Raw genomic sequence first — 22712 nt, 5'->3', positions numbered from 1 at the left:
CCAGAGAGGTGAGCCGTTGCTAGTGGATACGACCTGGTCACTACCGCCGCAGCAAGACCATCCCGCTTTGCGGCGGGCTCTGGTGAAAACCAGTAGTGGCTTAGAACCGGTCCACTAGCACGGTCCACGCCAATCCCTCTCTGGCACAGAGGATCCACTACCTGCCAGCCGGCATCGTGACAGGTGGCTTGCTGCTGATAGGCTGCATGCTGCATGTGATTCAGGGTCATCCCGACGACTTTTGTTCCCGCCTTCCCAGGATTCCTTGCCCCACATCCCCACATTGCCCCACATCCCCATTTTAGATGCCATGCCCCTGGAGCCTGGACCGTACTAAATGGAGTTTAGTGAAACGATTCGCGTGATCAAATCGTGGCGATATTCACATTAGTTAGGAATCAAATTTTTCCTGAAATTCGTAACGAATTTGGATTCGTCTGATTCGATTCGCTCATCCCTAGTGGGTTTGATTCACTTTATTGTAGTAGATAAATGATTGGAACTAACAAACATACATCAAGTAAAGCAGAAGAAAATGCAATTACCAGAGACTCTGGACAAGGATAATAACCGGAATAGAGGAAATCGTCCTTCATTAATACTGAGATAGCTTTCAAAATGAAAGAGAGGAACAAGTTCAAATGGATGTAGTTTCTTGTACAGTGAAGTTTTCTAGATTGAAAAGAAGAGAAAACAATCAATACCAAAATCACAGCGAATGATATAACCTTACACCTATGCCTGTCATGCCTGAGCTTGTTAAAGAGGACCCGTAGCAACCCCTCCCAAAAATGAGATGTTACTATCATTAAATAGCTAAGGCTGCCATGATCACTCACTTTTATGTAGTCTCTTGATACGTCTTTCGATTCCCGAGATATGAGGGTTTATGGTTTGTCTGACAGTTTAGGGAATCAGTCAGATGGGTATAAACTTAATTTTAATAAAGGACGGTATTGTCATGTAATAGGCAGGATTATACAGTCTGGGGGTGTGCAATAGGCAGACAGGCCTCTTAAAGTATTACATTCACACCACATGACTGTATAATCCTGCCCATTACCCGTCACTTCCACTATTAAAATTAAATGGGCACTGTCATAAAAATTTATTTTTAATATGTTATTCCTCTATTGATAAGAAAAATACTTCTTTAGTAAATTCTTACTATTTATATATATTTTTCTGCTCATGTGGCCATATGTGGCCACTAGGGGTCTCCCTCCTAGTGCCGGCTGCATCAGTTTCTGCACAAAACCAGACTTTGGACTTATCCCAGCCGGGCATGAGTCCAAAGTCAGGAAGTGCGGGCGGGACATCGGGGATACACAGTATTCACTCTTTGCCCTGTCAATCATGCACAGCAGAGTGAATGCTGTATGCAAGCACAGCATAGAAGAGTGAGGGCAGTTGTTCACCTGGCAGGACCTCAGATAATGTTGTGCCTGCCGGGGAACACCCCCTTCCGCCCGCCGGAGCTCTCACAGAGTGAGCTAAATACAGGGGGAAAACAGGTGAAAAGAAAATTAAATTTAAAAAATATAAAGGCAGGGGGGAGGTTATTATCAGGGGGCAATCATTAGGGAGCAAAAAAATATTTTTCTTCTTAATTGACAGGTACTCTTTAAGTTCACATCCATCTGAATGATTCCCTGAATTGTCAGACAATCTAAAAAAATACCTCCGGAATGGGATGACATATCAAGTAACTGTAAAACATTGTGGAATGATAGTAACATTTCAATATGTTGAATGGTTGGCTGTAAGTCCTCTTTAAGGACCATCAGTCAAAAGATTTTCATTGTTAAATCTAAATTGCTGTTTAGACTTTGTTTTTTTGCTGGAGAAGTTGTAGATAATTTACATATCATTTAGCAATGCTGCCAGTGATTGGATGAGTGGCAATAATTTGTACCGATCCCAGCATCAGGAATCGCTGCGCAGTAGAGACTGGACTCTGTGATAACGGAGGCTGAGATAAAGGGAGGGAGGTGAGTAAGGGAGGTGAGTATAGGGTTTTTTTTTTGTTTGTTTGTTTGTAATGAAGTCCAAGTCTATGTATAAAAAGAAAAAACAAATTATACAAGGATGTATGAGGGCTAATTTTTTGCGCCGTGATCTGTAGTTTTTATTGGTACCATTAATAGTTAAAGGTTTGGTCTTGTAAGACACTGGGTCTTGCCACAAGAGGGAGTAAAAGTGCTCCCCCCCCCCACTACCCTATAAAAAAAGGCTCTCAGAGGCTACTTTTGGGTAGTGTGCCTCTTGGTGAGCAATCATTGACTGCTAGACATGCCTCTACAACACACTTAAATTACATTTTTAAATAAATTTTTCCATGCTGGACCTAGTGGGGCAGAGCATAACACAGACATTCAGAGAATACCAAATATAGAAATCACTGACTGCCCCCACAGTCCCCCACTGGTATAACACAGTAGCCTAGATTTACTAATACTGTCTAATTCTTAGACAGTGCAAACTTAGATGGACAGTCTAAGAATGCTCCAGATTTATCATATTGACTTATGTTGCTTGATAGATCTGGAACATCTTTAGGCTGCCTAGATTATGTTCAGACCAACTATTAGTTGCTCTACTTTATTCCCAATTGTTACACCAGAATTTTGGCCACACCTTTGACACATGGAATTACACACAAACCTTCCAGCCTTTTCCACAAGGTTTTTACAAGTGATGCACAATCCTGTTCAGAAAGTGTCTAAAATCGTAATAAATATGCTGTTAGTCACAGAAGCCAGTTTTTGTTTTGCTGAAAATTGCTTCAGAAATCTTGCACATTTGTAATAGTAAGGCTATACACCCACGGCGGAAATTCCATTGCAGCAGAGTCCCATTGTTTTCAATAAGATTCTGCTGCTCCATGCACATGGCAGAATTTCCACAGCAGAAACATCTGCCATGAAAATTCTGATTTCGGCCTCTGCAGAAAGAATTGACAATGTCAATTCTTCCTGTGGAATCCGCTCGGAAAAGCATTGCCGTCTATGGAGATGGGCATTTCTGAATGGTCCTAGCGCCGGAATGTTCTGCTGGCGCCTGCAGTTTGTGGAATGTCCAAAATTTTTTTTTGCTGTGTAAACATAGCTTAAATGTTTCTTGTGCACATTTAGGGCCTGTGCACACTATGGAAATTCGGCAACGAAATTCCTCTCTGAACTCAGTCAGCAGATCTGCGATGTCTGGAATTGGTGTTAATTTTATGTGGGATTTGCAGTAGAAATCAACCCCTGCAATACAAAATCCCATTGACAATAGGCTTTTCCAGATGGAATGTTGCAAAAAGAATGGAGGATGTTAATTTCTTTCGGCAGAATCCGGATCTGTGTTAAAAGTTCTTCTAGAAAACCTCTGTAGTGTGCACTAAGCAGCAGAATCCCATTGAGATCAATGAAGTGTTTTCAAGTAGAGCATAAAAACCCTGGGTATTTATAGTGCTACCAGATGAAAGTAAGATCAGTTGGATGCCAGTTTAAATCAAACTAACAGATAAATTACTTTCGTCTGGTAGCACCGTAAATATCCTGGATTTCTATGGTTATCTCTACTTGAGATCACTTCATAATCGATAGTAGTAGACTCACAGGTGATGGTCAGGAGTGACCAAAGGATCTCTGAAGGTCCACGTGTAAAAGTACTGATGTCCTGGAATGGTGCTCCTGTCCTATTTGGATGGAAGGAATTGGGGTCTAGCCTGAGAGAAATCGGACATGACTATTAAAATAATAAAGAATGAGTAGTTTATTGACAACGTGTTTCGAGGGTCAAACGCCCTCTTCATCATGTTCTACACATCAGTCAGAAGCTTCCTGAGACACCAAACACCAGGAGACAGCACAACCTACTTTTACTAGACAATATTGCTCTATGAGAAGCTCAGTCTTACTTTTTTTCTATTCGATTAGCATCACCAATTGAGATCAATGGGATCCTGCTGCAAGCGGATTTCGCCCGGAATAAATTGCGAGGTGAATATCCACAGTATGCATGGCCCCCTCCCCCTTATTCTATATAAACTACTATGCTCGTGAAAATGAAAAGAATATATGTGAATCTAATGTGTCACATATTCAGTTATGCAAGTATTAGAATTTATTGCGACAAAATATTATGGCCTTCTATATTTTATGTATATAAGTCGGTCATTTGGAAAATAAAGTGGAAAGTTCTTCAGCGCTCAGCCCCTCCTTTTGCTGCTGTTCAGATGGTGTAAAATATTTCATTGTTAACTGGCCTAAGGTTATTACCTCGCAGCATGTCTGTCTCTTTTCAACCTTGAAGGACATAAAAGACAATTCAAAACACTCACATTTTCCACGCTACTAGCAGCTCCATAATAGCACACGCATGAGGGTAGAGTGATCCAGGCGTTCTGCTTTTCTACATAATTTACCTAAATGACTGTTTTGGTTTAAATTGTTACAGTTATTTACAACAATCTATCAACGTAAATTCCCACTTGGCAGGTTTGTTGCAGGAAGCTCTGTGACTATTCATCTATATGGAAGCCTGCACAATCCATGCATATGCTGAAGAAATAACACCCTTGGTGGGTGTGGTGAGGCGCCGTGGAAAATGGCGGCATAGTGCTGGAGCTCCCACACCACAAGGCCCTCTTCCCGCTTATTACATGCCCTGACCGCTGGCTGACATATAGGGAAGACCTCCTGCAAGCCTCCTAGGAGATCCCCTACTGCCAAAAACCCTCCTTCTGTGCCCTGCCGTACCTTTGCTCTTCTTCAGCTCCCGGCGCTGCCGGCCTGCACTCAGTCTCTGGTCCTGCCTCTGGCCTGCGCTCCCACTCTGGGACCCCTTTCTCCAGCTGGGTGCCTCTTGCTATAGTGCTGCCTCCTTTCATACCTGCGCTGCGGGGAACTGCTTACGGCGATGACTCCTGTGACCCGGAGGACTCCTATGTGACCTGCCCTCCAGCGCTGCCACCTCCTCCACTGCAGGTACGGTGGTGGGACCTCCTTCCTGCACAGATCCCTGAACTAGTGGCTGACGGCCCTGGGAGGGCGAATTCTGCTTCTCCCCATCTGCCTCTTTCCCCACTGAACCCTCTGCATAAAGGCTCCCCAGGTGGGCAGCTCCTCTCCTGGGTGGCCATTGTGAGGGATTCCCCCTCTCCCTGACCACTGCATCGAGCCTGCCTGTTCTCCCTGCCACTCAGGCCCCCCTGGTCTCACCTGCGAACCACCTGAGGTCCCCTGGGATTGTCCTGGACTTCCCATTTACCAGCTCCTCACATTCTCTGTCCTGTGCTCCCAAGCCTCTGTGGGATATGTTCGCTCTCAGACCATCTCCAGGGACTTCTGGCCCTGTGCCTGTGAAGGACCAGTTACTCCCAACAGCGGTCTCTGCAATCCCTGCTCAGGTGGGTGGGGGGTCCTCCTGGGACACTCTGTCCGAGGCCGATCTGGATTGTTCCGGGATCCCTGCTCCTACGCCTACTCCCCTGGATTTTTGTCATCTTCTTTCATAAATTCCTACTAAAGAGGATTTCCGCTCTGATCTCTGAGGTTAAGGATGCATGCCGGGCTGAAATCTCCTCTCTCCGCCAGGACTTACAACATGTGTCGGATAGAGTTGAGACCCTAGAGGAGACCCATGATTCCACCAGGCCCTATGTTGCTCAGCTTCACTCTACTATTGCCTCACAGTCAGAGTTTCTCAGTGATTTGCATAACCATGTGGAGTACCTGGACATAGGGGTCGCCATAACACTATCCGAGTGCGGGGTCTCCCCGCAGCCACCCAGCTGGAAAAATAGTCTGGAGGTGCTTCTGTACCTTATTTATGCTATTGGTTTGTGCCTCTTCTTTGACACTGTGGTCAATGGTTTATTCCATGATTTGTAAGTTTATCTGTTTTTCCTGTTGTGTCTATTTTTTTTTGGCGTGTCTTGTTTCCCCTGTTCTCTCTGTGTCCCCCTTTTCCTTTAAGCTTCCGGTGGTGGCTGTATCTCCCTGTGAGTGCATTCTCTCTTTTTGCCTCTTATTCCCTTTTTTTTCCCCTAGACCATGGCTAAGTGTGTTTCCTTGAATGTTAAAGGTCTCAAATCTCCCCTTAAATTGCGTCTTCTGCAATGGGAGTTGGTTACGCAGAAGTTTTCCTTCAGGAAACACTTTGACCCTTCCAGTTCTTTCCAATTTCTGACTCATCTTTACCCACTTGCTTTCTCAGCCTCTTCAGGTAAGAAGACGGCTGGGGTAGTAATTTTGGTTTCCCGATCCTGTCCCCTTCAGGTTTCTTCTACCTTTACTGATCCCCAGGGACGGTATGTAATAGTGGAGGGCTCCCTTGGTGGTAAACCCCTGCTCCTCTGTAATCTATACAGACCCAATACCTCCCAGATCCCGTTTTTGCATCAGGTCCTTGCTCGGTTACATAAATATCCCACATCGGCTTGGCTCTTGGGCTGTGATTTTAACCTCATTTCCCCCCCCCTCCATGGACCGTCATTCCCCACTTAATAGCCCGAACCCCCTACCCAACTGTGTCTTGCTTCATTGTTCTGTTGTTTGATTCACATCTCCTCCTTGTATGACTTGTGGAGGATTAACCATCCCACTGATAGGTCTTTTTCGTTTAACTCCCACCCACATAAATTACATACCCATATTGACTATTTCTTCGGCAATCTCTCTATGGTACGCATCTCTCCTCTGCTTCACTTGGCCCAGTTTCCTGGTCTGATCACAGTCCGGTTCTTCTGTCTTTTTCTCCTTTCGCCTCCTCTCCTAGGCGCTGCCACTGGCGGCTTAATGATTCTCTACTTAAATTATTGCCCTCCCGGGAATCAATTCAGGCCTGTATTACCAAGTATTTTACTTTAAATCAAGGCTCAGTCTCCTCTGCTCTGTTCTATGGGCGGCTCATAAATCGGTGATTCGGGGGCATTGTATTGCTCTGGGCACCCGTCTAAAACGTGATGCACCCGTCGAAAACGAGGAGACCATATAGTGGCTGAATGGCACAGCCTGGAGTTTGCTGAAGCATGAGAAGAGACCATATAGTGGCTGAATGAGACAGCCTGGAGGTGGCATCAGTATGAGGAGACCATATAGTGGCTGAATGACTGCCTGGAGTTTGTGGCAGCATGGGGAGACTATATAGTGTCTCATTGGCACAGCCTGGAGTTGGCGGCAAATGAGGACACAATAGGGCCTCACCATCTCTAAGAATAAAAGATTAATTTTGAAATTTCCATTGAAGATGTATGGTAGCTAGTGCTACCATAAACATATATATGTCCTAAGCCCAGCAGCATCACTAAACCTTGTAGTTGCTGAATGACACAGCCTGGAGTTGGCTGAAGCATGAGAAGAGACCATATAGTGGCTGAATGAGACAGCCCGGAGGTGGCAGCAGCAGCATCAGGAGTCCTGAAAGTGACTCAGTGACAGAGTGGTGTGGTGGGTGGCAATACCAGTACCCGGTGACGAAGGTGGGTGAATAAAGGTTTCATGCGGAGGAATGTTTGTAACTGGGGAGCAGCGCCTTAACCCCTTAACGACGCAGGAAGTATATTTAAGTCCTGCACCAGCTCCCGTGATATGAAGCGCGACCCCGCATCACATTGCGTCGGTCCCGGCGCTCATCAACGGCCGGGACCCACGGCTAATACCACACATCGCCGAACGCGGCAATGTGCGGTATTAACCCTTTAGAAGCGGTGGTCAAAGCTGACCGCCGCTTCTAAAGTGAAAGTGAAACTATCCCGGCTAGTCAGTCGGGCTGTTCGGGACCGCCGCGGTGAAATTGCGGCATCCCGAACAGCTTACAGGACACTGGGAGGGCCCTTACCTGCCTCCTCGATGACTGCTCCTCGATGACTGAGATCCAGGCAGGAGCAGTCAAGCGCCGATAACACTGATCACAGGCGTGTTAATACACGCCAGTGATCAGCATGAGAGATCAGTGTGTGCAGTGTTATAGGTCCCTATGGGACCTATAACACTGCAAAAAAAAAAAAAAAAGTAAAAAAAAAGTGTTAATAAAGGTCATTTAACCCCTTCCCTAATAAAAGTTTGAATCACCCCCCTTTTCCCATAAAAAAATATAACTGTGTAAATAAAATAAAAAATAAACATATGTCGTATCGCCGCGTGCGTAAATGTCCAAACTATAAAAGTATATAATTCATTAAACCGCACAGTCAATGGCGTACGCGCAAAAAAAATTCCAAAGTACAAAAAAGCGTATTTTTGGTCACTTTTTATACCATTAAAAAATTTATAAAAAGTGATCAAAAAGTCAGATCAAAACAAAAATCATACTGATAAAACCTTCAGATCACGGCACAAAAAATGAGTCCTCATACCGCCCTGTACGTGGAAAAATAAAAAAGTTATAGGGGTCAAAAGATGACATTTTTAAACGTATACATTTTCCTGCATGTAGTTATTATTTTTTCCAGAAGTACGACAAAATCAAACCTATAAAAATAGGGTATCATTTTAACCGTATAGACCCACAGAATAATTATAAGGTGTCATTTTTACCGAAATGTGCACTGCGTAGAATATCCCACAGAGGCTTGGGAGCACAGGACAGAGAATGTGAGGAGCTGGTAAATGGGAAGTCCAGGACAATACCAGGGGACCTCAGGTGGTTCGCAGGTGAGACCAGGGGGGCCTGAGTTGCAGGGAGACAATTCGGCAGTCACTACGCAAGCAGGTGAGCATGCATCGTGCCATTTGTGCAAATGACTCGGAGGGACTCTTTGCCTCCATCTCCACTGCATACTGCCATGGTGTGTCTGGGTCCTCTTTCTTGCCTTACTCATAACCCTATATCTCCTCGAGTTGCTCCTGCTCCTCCTCTCCTGTCAGATTACTAGAAAAAAATGCCCATTTGGCGAAACCTAAACTGTGCTCTTCTGTGCCCCTCCCCCTCCTCCTCCTCCAGTTCAGCACCCACAGGGCTCATGTGGCCATGAGATGTAGGCGCCACGCCTCCAGTGCCCTGACCAGCCATTGTTTCCAACACGTGTTGTAAGAAATGAAGCAGTGGAATGACGTTGTTCATCCCGTAATCCTGGCGACTTACTAATAATGTGGCTTTTTCAAAGGGCCTGAGCAAACGGCAGGTGTCACGTATGAGCTACCACTGGTTCACATTGAAATTACACTGGGGACAACATATGGAGGGTGGAATTCCAACGTGTGACAACGTCACAAATCAGACTATATTGTGGGATACAGTTCTGCAGCTCAAGGAGGGTGTGCTTCGCGGTATACGAGTGGCTGAAGTGCATGCAAAGTCTCCTTCCCATTGTTAAGATGTCTTGCAAATGGGGGAACACTTCGGGAACTGCTTGACAATCAAACTGAACATGTGTGCCATGCAGGGCCCATGGCTCAGCCTTCCCAGTCGCAGCGCATGCAAGATATTCTGCCCGTTGTCGGTCACCATGGTTCCCATTTCCAGTTTTCGTGGGGTAAGCCATGCTCCGATTTCTTTACAAATGACTGTTAGCAGTCCCTCCCATCTGTGATTCTTTTCGCCAAGGTAAACCATGTGAAGAACAGCGTGACACCACCGTGCCCTGCACACATGGTATGCTGAAGGACAATTGAGACTTGTCTGGGCAGTGGAGGCTGAGGACACGGTGGAGGATGAGGAGGTGGAGTCGCACACTGTCACAGGACCAACGGGCTGAGAGCGTGGAGGAGGAAGCGGAGTTGTCCAAGTTGGGGTTGTGGCTGTGCAGGAACCACATTCACCCAGTGAGCCGTGAAGGACATGCATTGTCCCTGACCGTAGTTACAGCTCCACACGTCGGTGCTGCCGTGCACTTTGGTACACACTGACAGTCTCAAGGACTGGACCACCTTCTCTTCCACATAATTGTGCAGATAAAAAACGAGAAAAACAACAAGAGGTGCGCCCCTAGTGAGGACCGTTTGATGGTAGTGAAAATATAGCATAAAGATGGGTTCTTACCCCTAAGTGTTGCGCTTAGAACACAACACCTGTAGTAGCGTAGAAATCACGGGACACCGCTGCCACGAGGAACCACCCGGTTTGACATCCGTCAGTCCGGTAGTAAGCAATGGAAAGAAATATGTGGATAGATTCCTCTTAGAAAGGCGCTGGTACCCAAGGATGGAGATAAAACTTCTTTATTGGCAACGCGTTTCGATCCCGAACCGGGATCTTCGTCAGGCCTGACGAAGATCCCGGTTCGGGATCGAAACGCGTTGCCAATAAAGAAGTTTTATCTCCATCCTTGGGTACCAGCGCCTTTCTAAGAGGAATCTATCCACATATTTCTTTCCACATAATTGTGCAGGGCTGGTACTGCCTTCTTCACAAAGAAATGACGGCTTTGCACTCTCCACCTCGGCTCGGCACAAGAAATCAGTTCTCAGAAAGGTGCAGAGTCCACCACTTGAAAAGGGAAGGACTGCAGCACCAGCAACTTAGACAGGAGCACATTCAACTTAGACAGGAGCATATTTTGCTCCGTTGGATGAGTGGACGAATACTGTTGTCTCTTGGACATGGCTTCGCCAATGGATTGTTGGCGGAATGGCTGACTAAAAGTAGGATAACAAACTAATCTACCCCAGGGTAACGGGGGTCCCACAACAATAAATTCTCCAAACCCCTGAGCCGTGGCCCGGGGTAAAAAAAAAACTTTATGTGTATAGACCCCTAAAATTCTCCAAACCCCTGGGCCATGGCCCGGGGTAAAAAAAAAACCTTTATGTGTATATACCCCTAAAACTTGACTTTTATTATAGTATGTTAAAATCACTTTTCCACCAAAGAATGATTAAAACTGATACCCTTCTGGCCAGAAAGAAAAATGCACTGCATAGTGAGGAATTAGCTCCCTCTGAAATGTATGTGGTCCTGCAGTGACCATTCAAATACTGGCCAGTGAGGAATTACTTAAAATACAATACTATTGCCAGCCTCTACATGTTTCGCCGCTCCCACGGCATTTTCAAGAGGCAATAGTGGCAATGGCTATTCGTTCTAACCATTGCTACTATTGCCTCTTGAAAACGCCTTGGGAGCAGCGAAACATGTAAAGGCTGGCAATAGTATTGTATTTTAAGTGATTCCTCACTGGCCAGTATTTGAGTGGTCACTGCAGGACCACATACATTTCAGAGGGAGCTAATTCCTCACTATACAGTGCATTTGTCTGTCTGGCCAGGAGGGTATCAGTTTTAATCATTCTTTGGTGGGAAATAAATATAATAAAAGTCAAGTTTTATGACTAAAAGTAGGAGGAGCAGGAGCATCTGTAGAAACAGAAGGAGGGTATGACACAATACGCTTCACTACGCTTAAAACAGTATTTGTCTAGAACAGCAGCAGGTGTACACTTTTGGCTGTCCTTTCACAGTATCTAGGCCCTTGACAGTACTGCTCTACAGTACACTTAAAAAAGTATCTGAGTACAACACCAGCCGGTGAGTACTTTTGCCTGGACTTTCACAGTATGTAGGCCCTTGACAGATTAACAGGTACAAAATAGTACACTACTTAGATGTACGTATGCTGTATGCACTTATGAGGGCCGAAAAATGTTCTACAGTACCCTTAAAATTTTTTTTTGTAAAACACCAGCAGTACACAACAGGATATGGATTTTACATTTTTGCGGCATTTTTTTTCTAAATACCATGGGGGAGATTTATCCAAACCTGTCTAGAGGAAAAGTTGTTGAATTGCCCATAGCAACCAATCAGATCGCTTCTTTCATTTTTCACAGGCCTCTTTAAAAATGAAAGAAGCGATCTGATTGGTTGCTATGGGCAACTCAGCAACTTTTCCTCTGGACAAGTTTTGATAAATCTCCCCCTATGTCTGTTTTAAGCCTTATTATGTTTTGACAACATTTATGCCTGTCTTCCCGTCCAGTCCTGTTCCCTCGATGTTACTTTGTTTTATGCTGACAATATTCCCTGTACAGAGGTTAAGTGTATAAACCATAGCCTCTACTAACCAGTGTGGTCTGCACCAAGAGCATTATTTGAGCTCACACCTTACTATTACGGCAGATATGTCGAAAGGTGTAAAACATTTTGTTGTGGAATAACATTTTTGCTTTGGAAATGCTACAAATTCACAAGACCATTTTTAAAGTTTAAAGGGACAGTCCTGAGGAAAATAAAATGTTTTCCAATCAACTAGTGCCATAAAGTTATACAGACCTGTAAATTATTTCAATTTAAAAGTCTTTAGCCTACAAGTACTTATCAGCTGCTGTATGCTCCAGAGGAAGGTGTGTAGTTTTTTCCAGTCTGACCGAAGTGCTCTCTGCTGACACCTCTGTCAGTGTCAGGAGCAGGAAAGGTTTGTTAAGGGGATTTACTCACGCTTTGAACAGTTTCTTACATGGCAGCAGTTTTTTTAAGTGGCAGCAGAGAACTATGTGGTTAGAAAGAATTACACAACTTCCTTTGGAGAATAGAGCAGCTGATAAGTACTGGAAAGATTAAAGAAGAAATTCATTGGTAGACAACCACTGCGGATAGGGCATAAGTGTCTGATTGCGAGGGGTCTGACTGCTGGGACCCCTGTGATCTCCCATACAAAGCCCTGGCTCGGCTCCGGTTCTGCTTCACTAGGGTGACTGTCGTACCCAGCACTGATGTAGTTGAAACACGCCCCCTCTATTCATTTCTATGGGAGAGGCAGAGACATGAGAAATGAATGTATGGGAGATCGTGGTGGTTCCCAGCGGTCAGATCCCCCCGCGATCAGACACTTATCCCCTATCCTGCGGATAGAGGATAAGTTGTCTACCCCTGGATTTCTTCTTTAAGATTTTTAAATAGAAGTTATTTACATATCTGTATAACTTTCTCACAAGCTGATTAGAGAGTATTTTTCACCAGAGTTCCCCTTTTAACCTCTTAAGGACGCAGGGCGTACCTGTATGCCCTGAGCCCGGTCCCGATGTTTAAAACGGGGTCACACCATGACCCCGAGTCATGCCAGGTCGGTCCTGTGGCTTATGATAGCCGGGACCCTGGGCTAATAGCACGCAGCACCGATCGTTGTGCCGCGCGCTATTAACCTTTCAGATGCGGCGATCAAAGTTGATCGCCACGTAAAAAACAAAAGCTTCCCGGCAGCTCAGTCGGGCTGATCTGGATTATTGCGATAAAATCGCGATGTCCTGATCAGCTAGGACGCAAGCGGAGGTCCCCTCACCTGTCTACATCACGTCCAATCAGCGTTTGATTGCTCCAAGCCTGAGCTACAGACTTGAGCTATCAACCCACTATTAAGCTGATCCCTGCAAAGCTATGGCTTTGCAGGGATATGGGTAAAAGTTAAGTGTGTGCAGCGATAAAGCCCCTTATGGGAGTTATAACACTGCAAAAAAAAAGTGAAAGAAAAGTTAATAAAGGTCATTTAACCCCTTCCCTAATAAAAGCTTGAATCACCCACTTTTCCCATTAAAAAAGACTTTGTAAATAAAAATAAACATATGTGGTATCGCCACGTGCGGAAATGTTCGATCTATAAAAATATATCATTAATTAAACCACACCATCAATGGCGTACGCGCAAAAAAATCACAAATTCCAAAATATTTTTAGTCACTTTTTATATAATGAAAAAATGAATAAAAAACGATCAAAACGTCTGATCAATACAAAAATGGTACCGATAAAAACTTCAGAACACACACGCAAAAAATGAGCCCTCATACCAGCCTGTACGCAGAAAAATTAAAAAGTTATAGGGGTCAGAAGATGAGAATTTTTAATGTATAAATTTTCCTGCATATAGTTATGATTTTTTTCAGAAGTAAGACAAAATCAAACCTATATAAGTAGGGGATCATTTTAATTGTATTGACCAACAGAATAAAGTGAATATGTAATTTTTACCGAAAAATGCACTGCGTAGAAACGGAAGCCCCCAAAATTTACAAAATGAAATTTTTTCTTCCATTTTTGTTGCACAATGAATTTTTTGGTAAAATGACTAATGTCACTGCAAAGTAGAATTGGTGGCGCAAAAAATAAGCCATCATATGGAATTTTATGTGCAAAATTGAAAGCGTTATGATTTTTAGAAGGTGATGAGGAAAAAAATGAAAATGCAAAAAATGGAAAAAACGCTGAGTCCTTAAGGGGTTAATTTTAATTGCATAATCCACATTACAATCTTGAACAGAAAATCCGCAATAATTCAACACCGAAATTTACAAACATTTTGTAGCAGTTTCATTGCATGTGGCCATACCCTATAGTTAAGTCCAGCTCTGAATAAAAACAGGAACCTTAAAGGGGTACTCCGGTGAAAACCTTTCTTCTTTTAAATCAACTGGCAGAAAGTTAAACATATTTGTAAATTACTTCTATTAAAAAATATGAATCCTTACAGTACTTATTAGCTGCTGAATGCTACAGAGGAAATTCCTTTCTTTTTGGAACACTGCTGACATCACGAGCACAGTGCTCTCTGCTGACATCTCTTTCCATTTTAGCAACCATGCATAGCAGATGCATAGCAGATGCATAGCAGATGTATGCTAAGGGCAGCATGGTGGCTCAGTGGTTAGCACTGCTGCCTTGCAGTGCTGGGGACTTGGGTTCAAATCCCACTAAGGACAACAATAAATAAAGCTTTATTTTTATTATAATAATGTCAGCAGAGAGAACTGTGCTCGTGATGTCATCAGAGAGCATTCCAAAAAGAAAAGAATTTCCTCTGTAGTATTCAGCAGCTAATAAGTACAGGAAGGATAAGATTTTTTAATAGAAGTAATTTACAAATATGTTTAACTTTCTGCCACCAGTTGATTTAAAAGAAAAAAGGTTTTTACCGGAGTAACCCTTTAATAAGCCCAGAGAAGAGACTGCTTTTATAAAATATGAAACTTGAGATGTTGAGATGTCTGTATTACGTAATTCCTTCTATATATTTTTGTAACCCCTTAAAAAAACTTATCAAACATGAACCATAGTGTTTCCCTGCAATGCCAATTCAAATTGCCATATTGGGTACTTACCGAAATAAACAAAGAATTGCACTTCCAATTGTGAGAGCTATCAGAGAGGCACTGTGCCCTAGTGTGTAGATGGCTTTCACTATGACATAGAATGAAAGCTGAAAATATAAGAAAAAAGATTTAGTGATTACAAGCGAATAGAGTAAAGTAACAAATATAGTGTGCACTAAGAGCCAAACACAATACAGGGCCTTATGGAGAAAGAATGTTACATAAATCTCTATACAAAAAGCACATAAGCTTCAAAACCTTTTTCTGCCCAACGTTTTGTCTTTCTCTTTGCTAGTTTTTGCTATACCTTCACTTGAAGTTTTTGTTTTATTTGGCAAATATAAAGATCGGCCTAGTTTTGAGATATTTATTATATTATTCTATGTGCATAGCTTTTGTATGCTACTGATCTATTAAAAGAGCAAATATTAGATATATGTAAGGCTGTGTTCACACACGTTTGCTTAGCAGTGCTGCCACAATATTGCCACTATTTTGCACAATCGCTGTAAAAATAGCACAATATTAAAGGGGGTATTCCGGGCAAAAACATTTTATCCCCTATCCAAAGGATAGGGGATAAGATGTCTGACCGTGGGGGGCCTTCTGCTGAGACCCCTCGCGATCCGGGCAAAAACATTTTATCCCCTATCCAAAGGATAGGGGATAAGATGTCTGACCGTGGGGGGGCCTTCTGCTGAGACCCCTCACGATCTCCCTGCACCACCCGCATTCTATGCGGGTGCTGACTCTCCAGTTTCGGAAACCTCCGGGTTTCCGGGACTGGGGACATGACGTCACGCCACGCCCCCTCCATTCATGTCTATGGGAAGGGCCGTGACGGCCGTCACGCCCCCTCCCATAGACATGAATGGAGGGGGCATGGCGTGACATCACGTCCCCAGTCCTGGAAACCCGGAGGTTTCCGAAACTGGAGATTCAGCGGGTGCTGCAGGGAGATCGCGGGGGGGTCTCAGCTGCGGGCCCCCTGCGGTCAGACATCTTATCCCCTATCCTTTGGATAGGGGATAAAATGTTTTTGCCCGGATCGCGAGGGGTCTCAGCAGAAGGCCCCCCACGGTGAGACATCTTATCCCCTATCCTTTGGATAGGGGATAAAATGTTTTTGCCTGGAATACCCCTTTAATACGATTTGCATTGAGGTTGTGTGATTTTAAAAACTGCAGTAAAGTTGTGGTGGTTTTACAGCGATTTCGGAAAACAGCAGAAGAATTGCGTTGCTGCCACTTAAACGCAATTCTCCCTATATAGCAACTAAGAGAGTCATCTGAAGGCTGGCAATGAATGTCAAAACATCTTCTAGGCAGGGTCCTCTCACTTATCACTATTGACTGGTTTATCATCATTACTGCTACTGAATCAAAAAGCCCTGGGCAATGTGTCAGAGCTCTATAAATAATATGAATAAATGATATCTGATAATAATACGAATTATGTATTGAACAATTCCTCCCACATTCCAAAAACATACTAGTAGGTTATTTCGCTTCCCATGAAACTGATCCTATTATGTGCGTGCTTCTGAGATTGGCTAAAACCAAGGACATGGAATGGTGTGAGAACTTATCACTGTATATGCACAAAATGATAGTAAAGGAAATAATGACACATCAAGCATTAATACAACTAAGCCAGAAGTTGTTTTCCCACCCAAGCATTAAAGGGGTTATCCAGGAATTTTTTTTTTTTTTTATATATATCAACTGGCTCCAGAAAGTTAAACAGATTTGTAAATTACTTCTATTAAAAAATCTTAATCCTTTCAGTACTTATGAGCTGCTGAATTTGAGTTGTTCTTTTCTGTCTCTGATGACACGTGTCTCGGGAACCGCCCAGTTTAGAAGCAAATCCCCATAGCAAACCTCTTCTACTCTGTGCAGTTCCCGAGACAAGCAGAGATGTCAGCAGAGAGCACTGTTGCCAGACAGAAAACAACAACTCAACTTCAGCAGCTGATAATTATTGAAAGGATTGAGATTTTTTAATAGAAGTAATTTACAAATCTGTTTAACTTTCTGGAGCCAGTTGATTATATATATATATATATATATATATATATATATATATATATATATATATAAAGTTTTTTCCTGGAATACCCCTTTAAATTATATATATATATATATATATATATATATATATATATATATATTTTATTTTTTTTTACAAATAGTTTACTACTGATTCAAATAGTATGTGATGAAATATGATTTTACATAGTATATTATTTTATCCATTTATTAATACTTTTGGCACCACGGTGAACCACTTCTCCTAGGATACAATAACTGCAGCATCATACAGGACTCTACATGGCACACAAAGTGCTTACAATCCAGGGACTTTGTGTACTTTCATACAGGCTCTTTATAGGGTCCTCAGAATATATTAAGGGTATTCATAAAAATGGAAACAATATAACACAGCTGTGAATCTGCCTATAGAAGACATCAGAAAAATATAACCCAAAATGAAAACTGGGAGGTGGCAACATCATAATGCATGATCAGAAGCACAATCATGATGCTTCTTTGCCGCAGGCCCTAAAAGGCTTTGGAACATAAAGTATAGTATTATGTCAGGAGTTAAACCTACTGCAGTCTCCAGTTGAAGTCATCATTTATTCACCCATATTTAATGGCTATAAACAATGTTTATGTTGTGACCAAGTCCATACTTAAAGGGGTGATCCACTATAAGGGGATTTTAGTACTTACCTGCCAGACAGTAATGAACAGGTTTAGGAAGGATCTGTGCTTGTCTTGGAGCTAAACGGTTATGTTCTGAGTCAACCATAATGCTGTGGCTAGATTTTTGTGAACTGGCCATTTCCTGTTGGAGTTCCCTCCCTCAACTACATATCCCATAATTCCTTTTTTGTAAGTGTGAGGTCATTTTTCTTCCTTCTACACATCAGCCACCCCACCCATTGAAACACACCTGTGCCCCATTCAATGCAATAGACCAGTGTTTTCTAACCAGGGTACCTCCAGCTGTTGCAAACCTACAATTCACTGCAAAATGACCTCCCACCCAGCGGTCACTCCACCCATTGAAGCAAAGACAGACTCCTTTGAACACCTGACTAGCAATTTAATGTCTTGGGCCGCACTGCAACTTGGGAAAACCTGAGACAAGAGTAATTTTGAAGGTTGCTAAAATTACGGTAACCATTGGGCTAAAAATCTAAGTAAAATTGTGAGACTACCATGAAACACAGGTACAGACATTATATTATAAACTACACAAATTTTACAGCCCCTGTAGCATAGTCAAATAAAAAAATCTTAAATACCCCTTTAAAGGGGTTTGCCCAGAAATACCGGTTATACCCTGTCCAAAGTATTAATACATTGGACTGAAAGAAGAAGGATGATCGTTTTGACAAACTGCTAGGCATCTAGGTTATTCTGACCAAGCCATTAGGAGGTGTTAGGAGCAGTGGATATATGAGGGTATACTATGGACTGGACCTGTATTGCCTGGAACTATATTGTCTTAAGCAACAAATCCAGATTTTGTTTGAGATCTAACAATGGTTGGGTTTGAGCATGAAGGCCTCGTGATGAGCGCTTTAAAGGGGTACTCCACTGCCCAAGCGGTTCGCGACTGCCATGCCCCCTCCCATAGACTTGCTTTGAGGGGGCATAGTGTGACGTCACAAGGGGCGTGGCCATGACATCTATAAATGATATCTGGGACACTAACAGCTCAGCAATATGTGCAGGAACTCCTGCGGTCAAGTGTTGCCTCTTATGACAGAGCTTCTAATTGGCATTTTTCAACAGGACTGCATAGGGTTTCTCAGGAATGTGTCTGATAGATTGCAACACTTTCTTCGCCTGCTCGGCTGCCAGACTTATCCAGACTTATATCCAGGCTAGAGGTGCCCAACAGGGTACTAGAGCCTTTTCTCTTTCTTTCTTGTACATTTTCCCCCAAAAAACTTATCCTTTTGCTCTAATATTGTAATCACTTCCATATATCATCATTACATTGACACATGTAAAATGCCCTGATACTGACATTTTAGTGCTGAGAATTTTTTAATTTTTTTTATAATTTAGCAGATTTTATGGAGTATAACGGATCTTTTTTTTATGAACATGAAGATTATTGTTGGATTCTAATGAATGGATTATTACATAAACCATGTAGAGCTAGGTAGGTAACAATATGCATGCACAACTTCATTCACTTGCTGTACAGTATATAATATACAATAAGGGCACAGAACTATTTGGGTATATTATTATTACCTGCCATTATCTGAGATCCCATGTTTAATACATAGACTTTATTTTGAAGCAGTAAAATACTTTCACCTGCAACGGTACCTTATGTTCTGCCAATAATCCCCCTGTGTGAGAGGCCCTTAATATATTTTTTAAACATGGGTGCCCCTAACTATTTTTTAAGTCTTTGGATTACGCAGGAGAATTTTATGCTGTGATAAAGAACACTACAGTATGTTATATCTACAAAGAAATAAAACATTGAACACTTTATTACAGACTGCTGTGTCCTCTCTTGCATTTTGTTGAGCCACTTGTACTGTATTGCTTCATACACTCTGTGTGCTATGTGTCAAGTCAGGTAGGGAACAGTGTAAACCTTAAAAACGCCCCGATCACTGTCCCTACCTGCTTGTATAACCCGCTTTCTAAACAGCAATCCACAACTGGCCAATAGTTCCTACACTAGCTACGTGCATGAGTTATCAAGGGAGATCAAAGAGGCAGGTCAGCCACTCAAAGGCAGAAAAGGTACTAAACCAGCAGACAAGAGGTTAAAGAAGATGTCCAAAAAAATGTATCCCCTATCCGTAGGATCTCCCGTACGGGGCCCTGGATCAGCGCGACTCTGCTTCTGTATGGGATGTTTCGCACTCATCGATTCAGCTGCTCCCAACACGCCCCCTCCATTCATCTCTATGGGAGAAGCGGAAATGCAGCGTCCTGTGTCTCCGCCTCTCCAATAAAGATGACGGGTTTCGTACAGGTGGGACCTCCCGGGATCAGACACTTACCCTTTATCCTGCATATAGGTAATACATTTTTTATACGCTGGATATCTTCTTTAGCCAGGGACAAATCAAAGTGTCAAAATCACGAGGGAAGCGCAGTACAAAATAGAATCAGAGTCAGAGAAAACAAGAGTCAAACCATAAGAGCATTGTACTACAAAATCAGTAGACAAGAATTGTCAGGGAACAGGCGAAGGTCAGGTCATGGTAGGTCATGGTAGGTCAGATCAGGACAGAAACTCAGGAAATAGCATAGGGGTCAGGAATGCTGGTCATGGATAAGAACCACAATCACGCCATCTCAGCTAGGAAGATGCCTCTTTAAACATCCTGCCACTGGGAATGGTAAGTGCTGGCGCTGCCACTAACTGGCCTGATGCTGTCATTTTCTGATTGGCTATACTGGCAGCATCCCAAATTGATGAGTGGCCCTCCACTGAGTAGGACTGTTTCACAGGGCAACATGGGATGCTGCAATCTGTACCTACTGAGGATCCAGAGCGGCATTAGAAGTGGGCCAGGTACATACATCACGCTATGGTATGGTGCCTCTGCATTACATCATATAAGGGAGCTATACAAGCTCTAGAAACAACACCTACTGTATATATTAGGGAATCAGACAGAACATAAAATCAGAAGCATTTAGAGGTACAATACGATCCCCTACAATTCTACTGGTACTGTATTCTCGCTCTGAGCAACATAGATGTACAGGGTCAGAATGGAGCATTTTGAATGAGGCCTTTTAGTCCAAGCACTAAGGGGAAGATTTATCAAAACCTGTGTAGAGGCAAAGTTGCCCAGTTGCCTATAGCAACCAATCAGCTTACTTCTTACATTCTTAACAAGGCCTCTGAAAAATGAAAGGAGCAATCTGATTGGTTGCTATGGGCAACTGGGCAACTTTTCCTCTGCACAGGTTTTGATAAATCTCCCCCTAAGTTTCCTTTAGTAAGGAATGTAAGAGAAAATGGAAAGACATAATTGGTTGGATACCTGATCCACTTATTTATAGACCAGGAAACTGCTTTCTTTCTGGTGAGATTTCAGCTTTCAATGTGAACAATAATCAGCCATGTTATTATTAGAATGGAATCTCCATATTTATTTCAGTACGTTCTTAGAATGACAGAAATGCATTTATGGGACGACATGTCCAAGGCAAACCATTGCTCATGTAAGAATGACTGCAGATAGATTACCCGACAATTTTATTTAGCACTTTTGTGTTCACTACTTAGTGTGATAACTAAACAAGCATGGCGCCTCGTCGGCTCCCATGTTTATAAAGCTGAATTAGACTCCATCAGATCCTGCGTTTGTCTCATATGATGAAACACAATACTAAAGCCCCTCATTAATCTGTGACAAATCACAGTTCTCCTTTACAGTTACTTTAGGTTGGGACTTCGTCTAAAGGGTCAGCAAAATTTGTGTGCTTTTATTTGCACTACATTTTATGGGTAATAATAAGGAATTACAAGATTTATCACCAGGTTTAGTAGGTTAACCCCTTTAAAGGGAAATGACCCATTGTTTAACACAAGTTTTTATATCATTTTTTTATTACGTTTTTTCTAATTTTCCATCTTACTTTATTTGTTTTAAAATAATTCTAAAATCGTGCAGTAGTTATTCTGAACATTAAGAGCTCAGCCTCCCCCTCCTCTGCACAGGTCACAGAGAATGCTTACAAGCCTGCCCCATGGAAGTGTTCACTGCCACGGGCATAGGAACTGGGGAGACCCTTCCCACTCGGGTAATAATGCGGTGGGGGCGGCAGGTTTTTGCGATAATTACGGAACCCCCCAGTATTAGGGATTAGACAGAGAAGCTCCATTCTTTGTGGGAACCAAGGTTAGATGATTATAATGTTTTATTATTTTATTATAGGGGCCATAATAACTACATAAATCATAAATACAGGACATTATGGGGGACGACAGTAATACTAAGGGGGTACATTATTACAAGGACAATATGGGGGACACTAATACTAAGGGGGCAATATTAAAGAGGACGATATGGGAGACATTATTAATGAGAGAGGCATTATCACATAGAGGACAATTTGGGGACATTTTTAAAGGGGTATTCCAGGATTTTTTTTTATTTGACTATGCTACAGGGGCTGTAAAAATAGTGTAGTTCATAATATGGTGTCTGTACCTGTGTGTGATGGTGGTCTCACAATTCTTCTGTGATTATCGCCCCAATATTTATTTTAACAGGTCTCGGGATTTCCCAGGTTGCAGTGCCTCGAGACCTGACATCACTAGTCAGGTGATCAGAGGGAGTCAGTCCTGCTTCAATTTTGCATCAGCTGTAGGCCCCCTGGTTACCCCAATGGGTGGGGTAGCTGATGTGTGGGAGGAAGGAAAGTGACCTCAAACTTTCAAACATAGAACTGTGGATGCGTAGTTTAGAGAACAAAATCCAACAGGAAATACCCAGTTCTGGCAGGTAGGTACTAAAATCCCCTTATGGTGGATAACCCCTTGAATAAGGGAGCATTATAACAGAGGTCAATAAGTGGGACATTAAAATTAGGGGGGCATTATTACGATGGACAATGTGGGGGGACAGTTATACTAAGGGGGCATTATTACATATAGGACAACATGGAGTACTTAATTCATATATGGGACACTT

The 22712-nt window shown here is 42.8% G+C and overlaps 1 protein-coding gene across 2 annotated transcripts in view; it reads right to left on the bottom strand.

The window, feature by feature from the left end:
- The window catches only part of VIPR2 (vasoactive intestinal peptide receptor 2), a 165904-nt gene that overhangs the window by 39028 nt on the left and 104164 nt on the right, over nt 1-22712 (bottom strand). For both annotated transcript variants that reach the window (XM_056519545.1, XM_056519547.1), the window contains 2 exons: nt 15020-15117; nt 546-672 (listed from right to left, as the gene is read on the bottom strand). In XM_056519545.1, coding sequence (XP_056375520.1) covers nt 546-672; nt 15020-15117 — 225 coding nt within the window. The remainder of the gene's footprint in view (nt 1-545; nt 673-15019; nt 15118-22712) is intronic.

Source organism: Hyla sarda, chromosome 5 (assembly GCF_029499605.1).
Source record: "Hyla sarda isolate aHylSar1 chromosome 5, aHylSar1.hap1, whole genome shotgun sequence".
Lineage (NCBI taxonomy): Eukaryota > Metazoa > Chordata > Amphibia > Anura > Hylidae > Hyla > Hyla sarda.
This window is presented reverse-complemented; position numbering and strand designations above follow the sequence as displayed.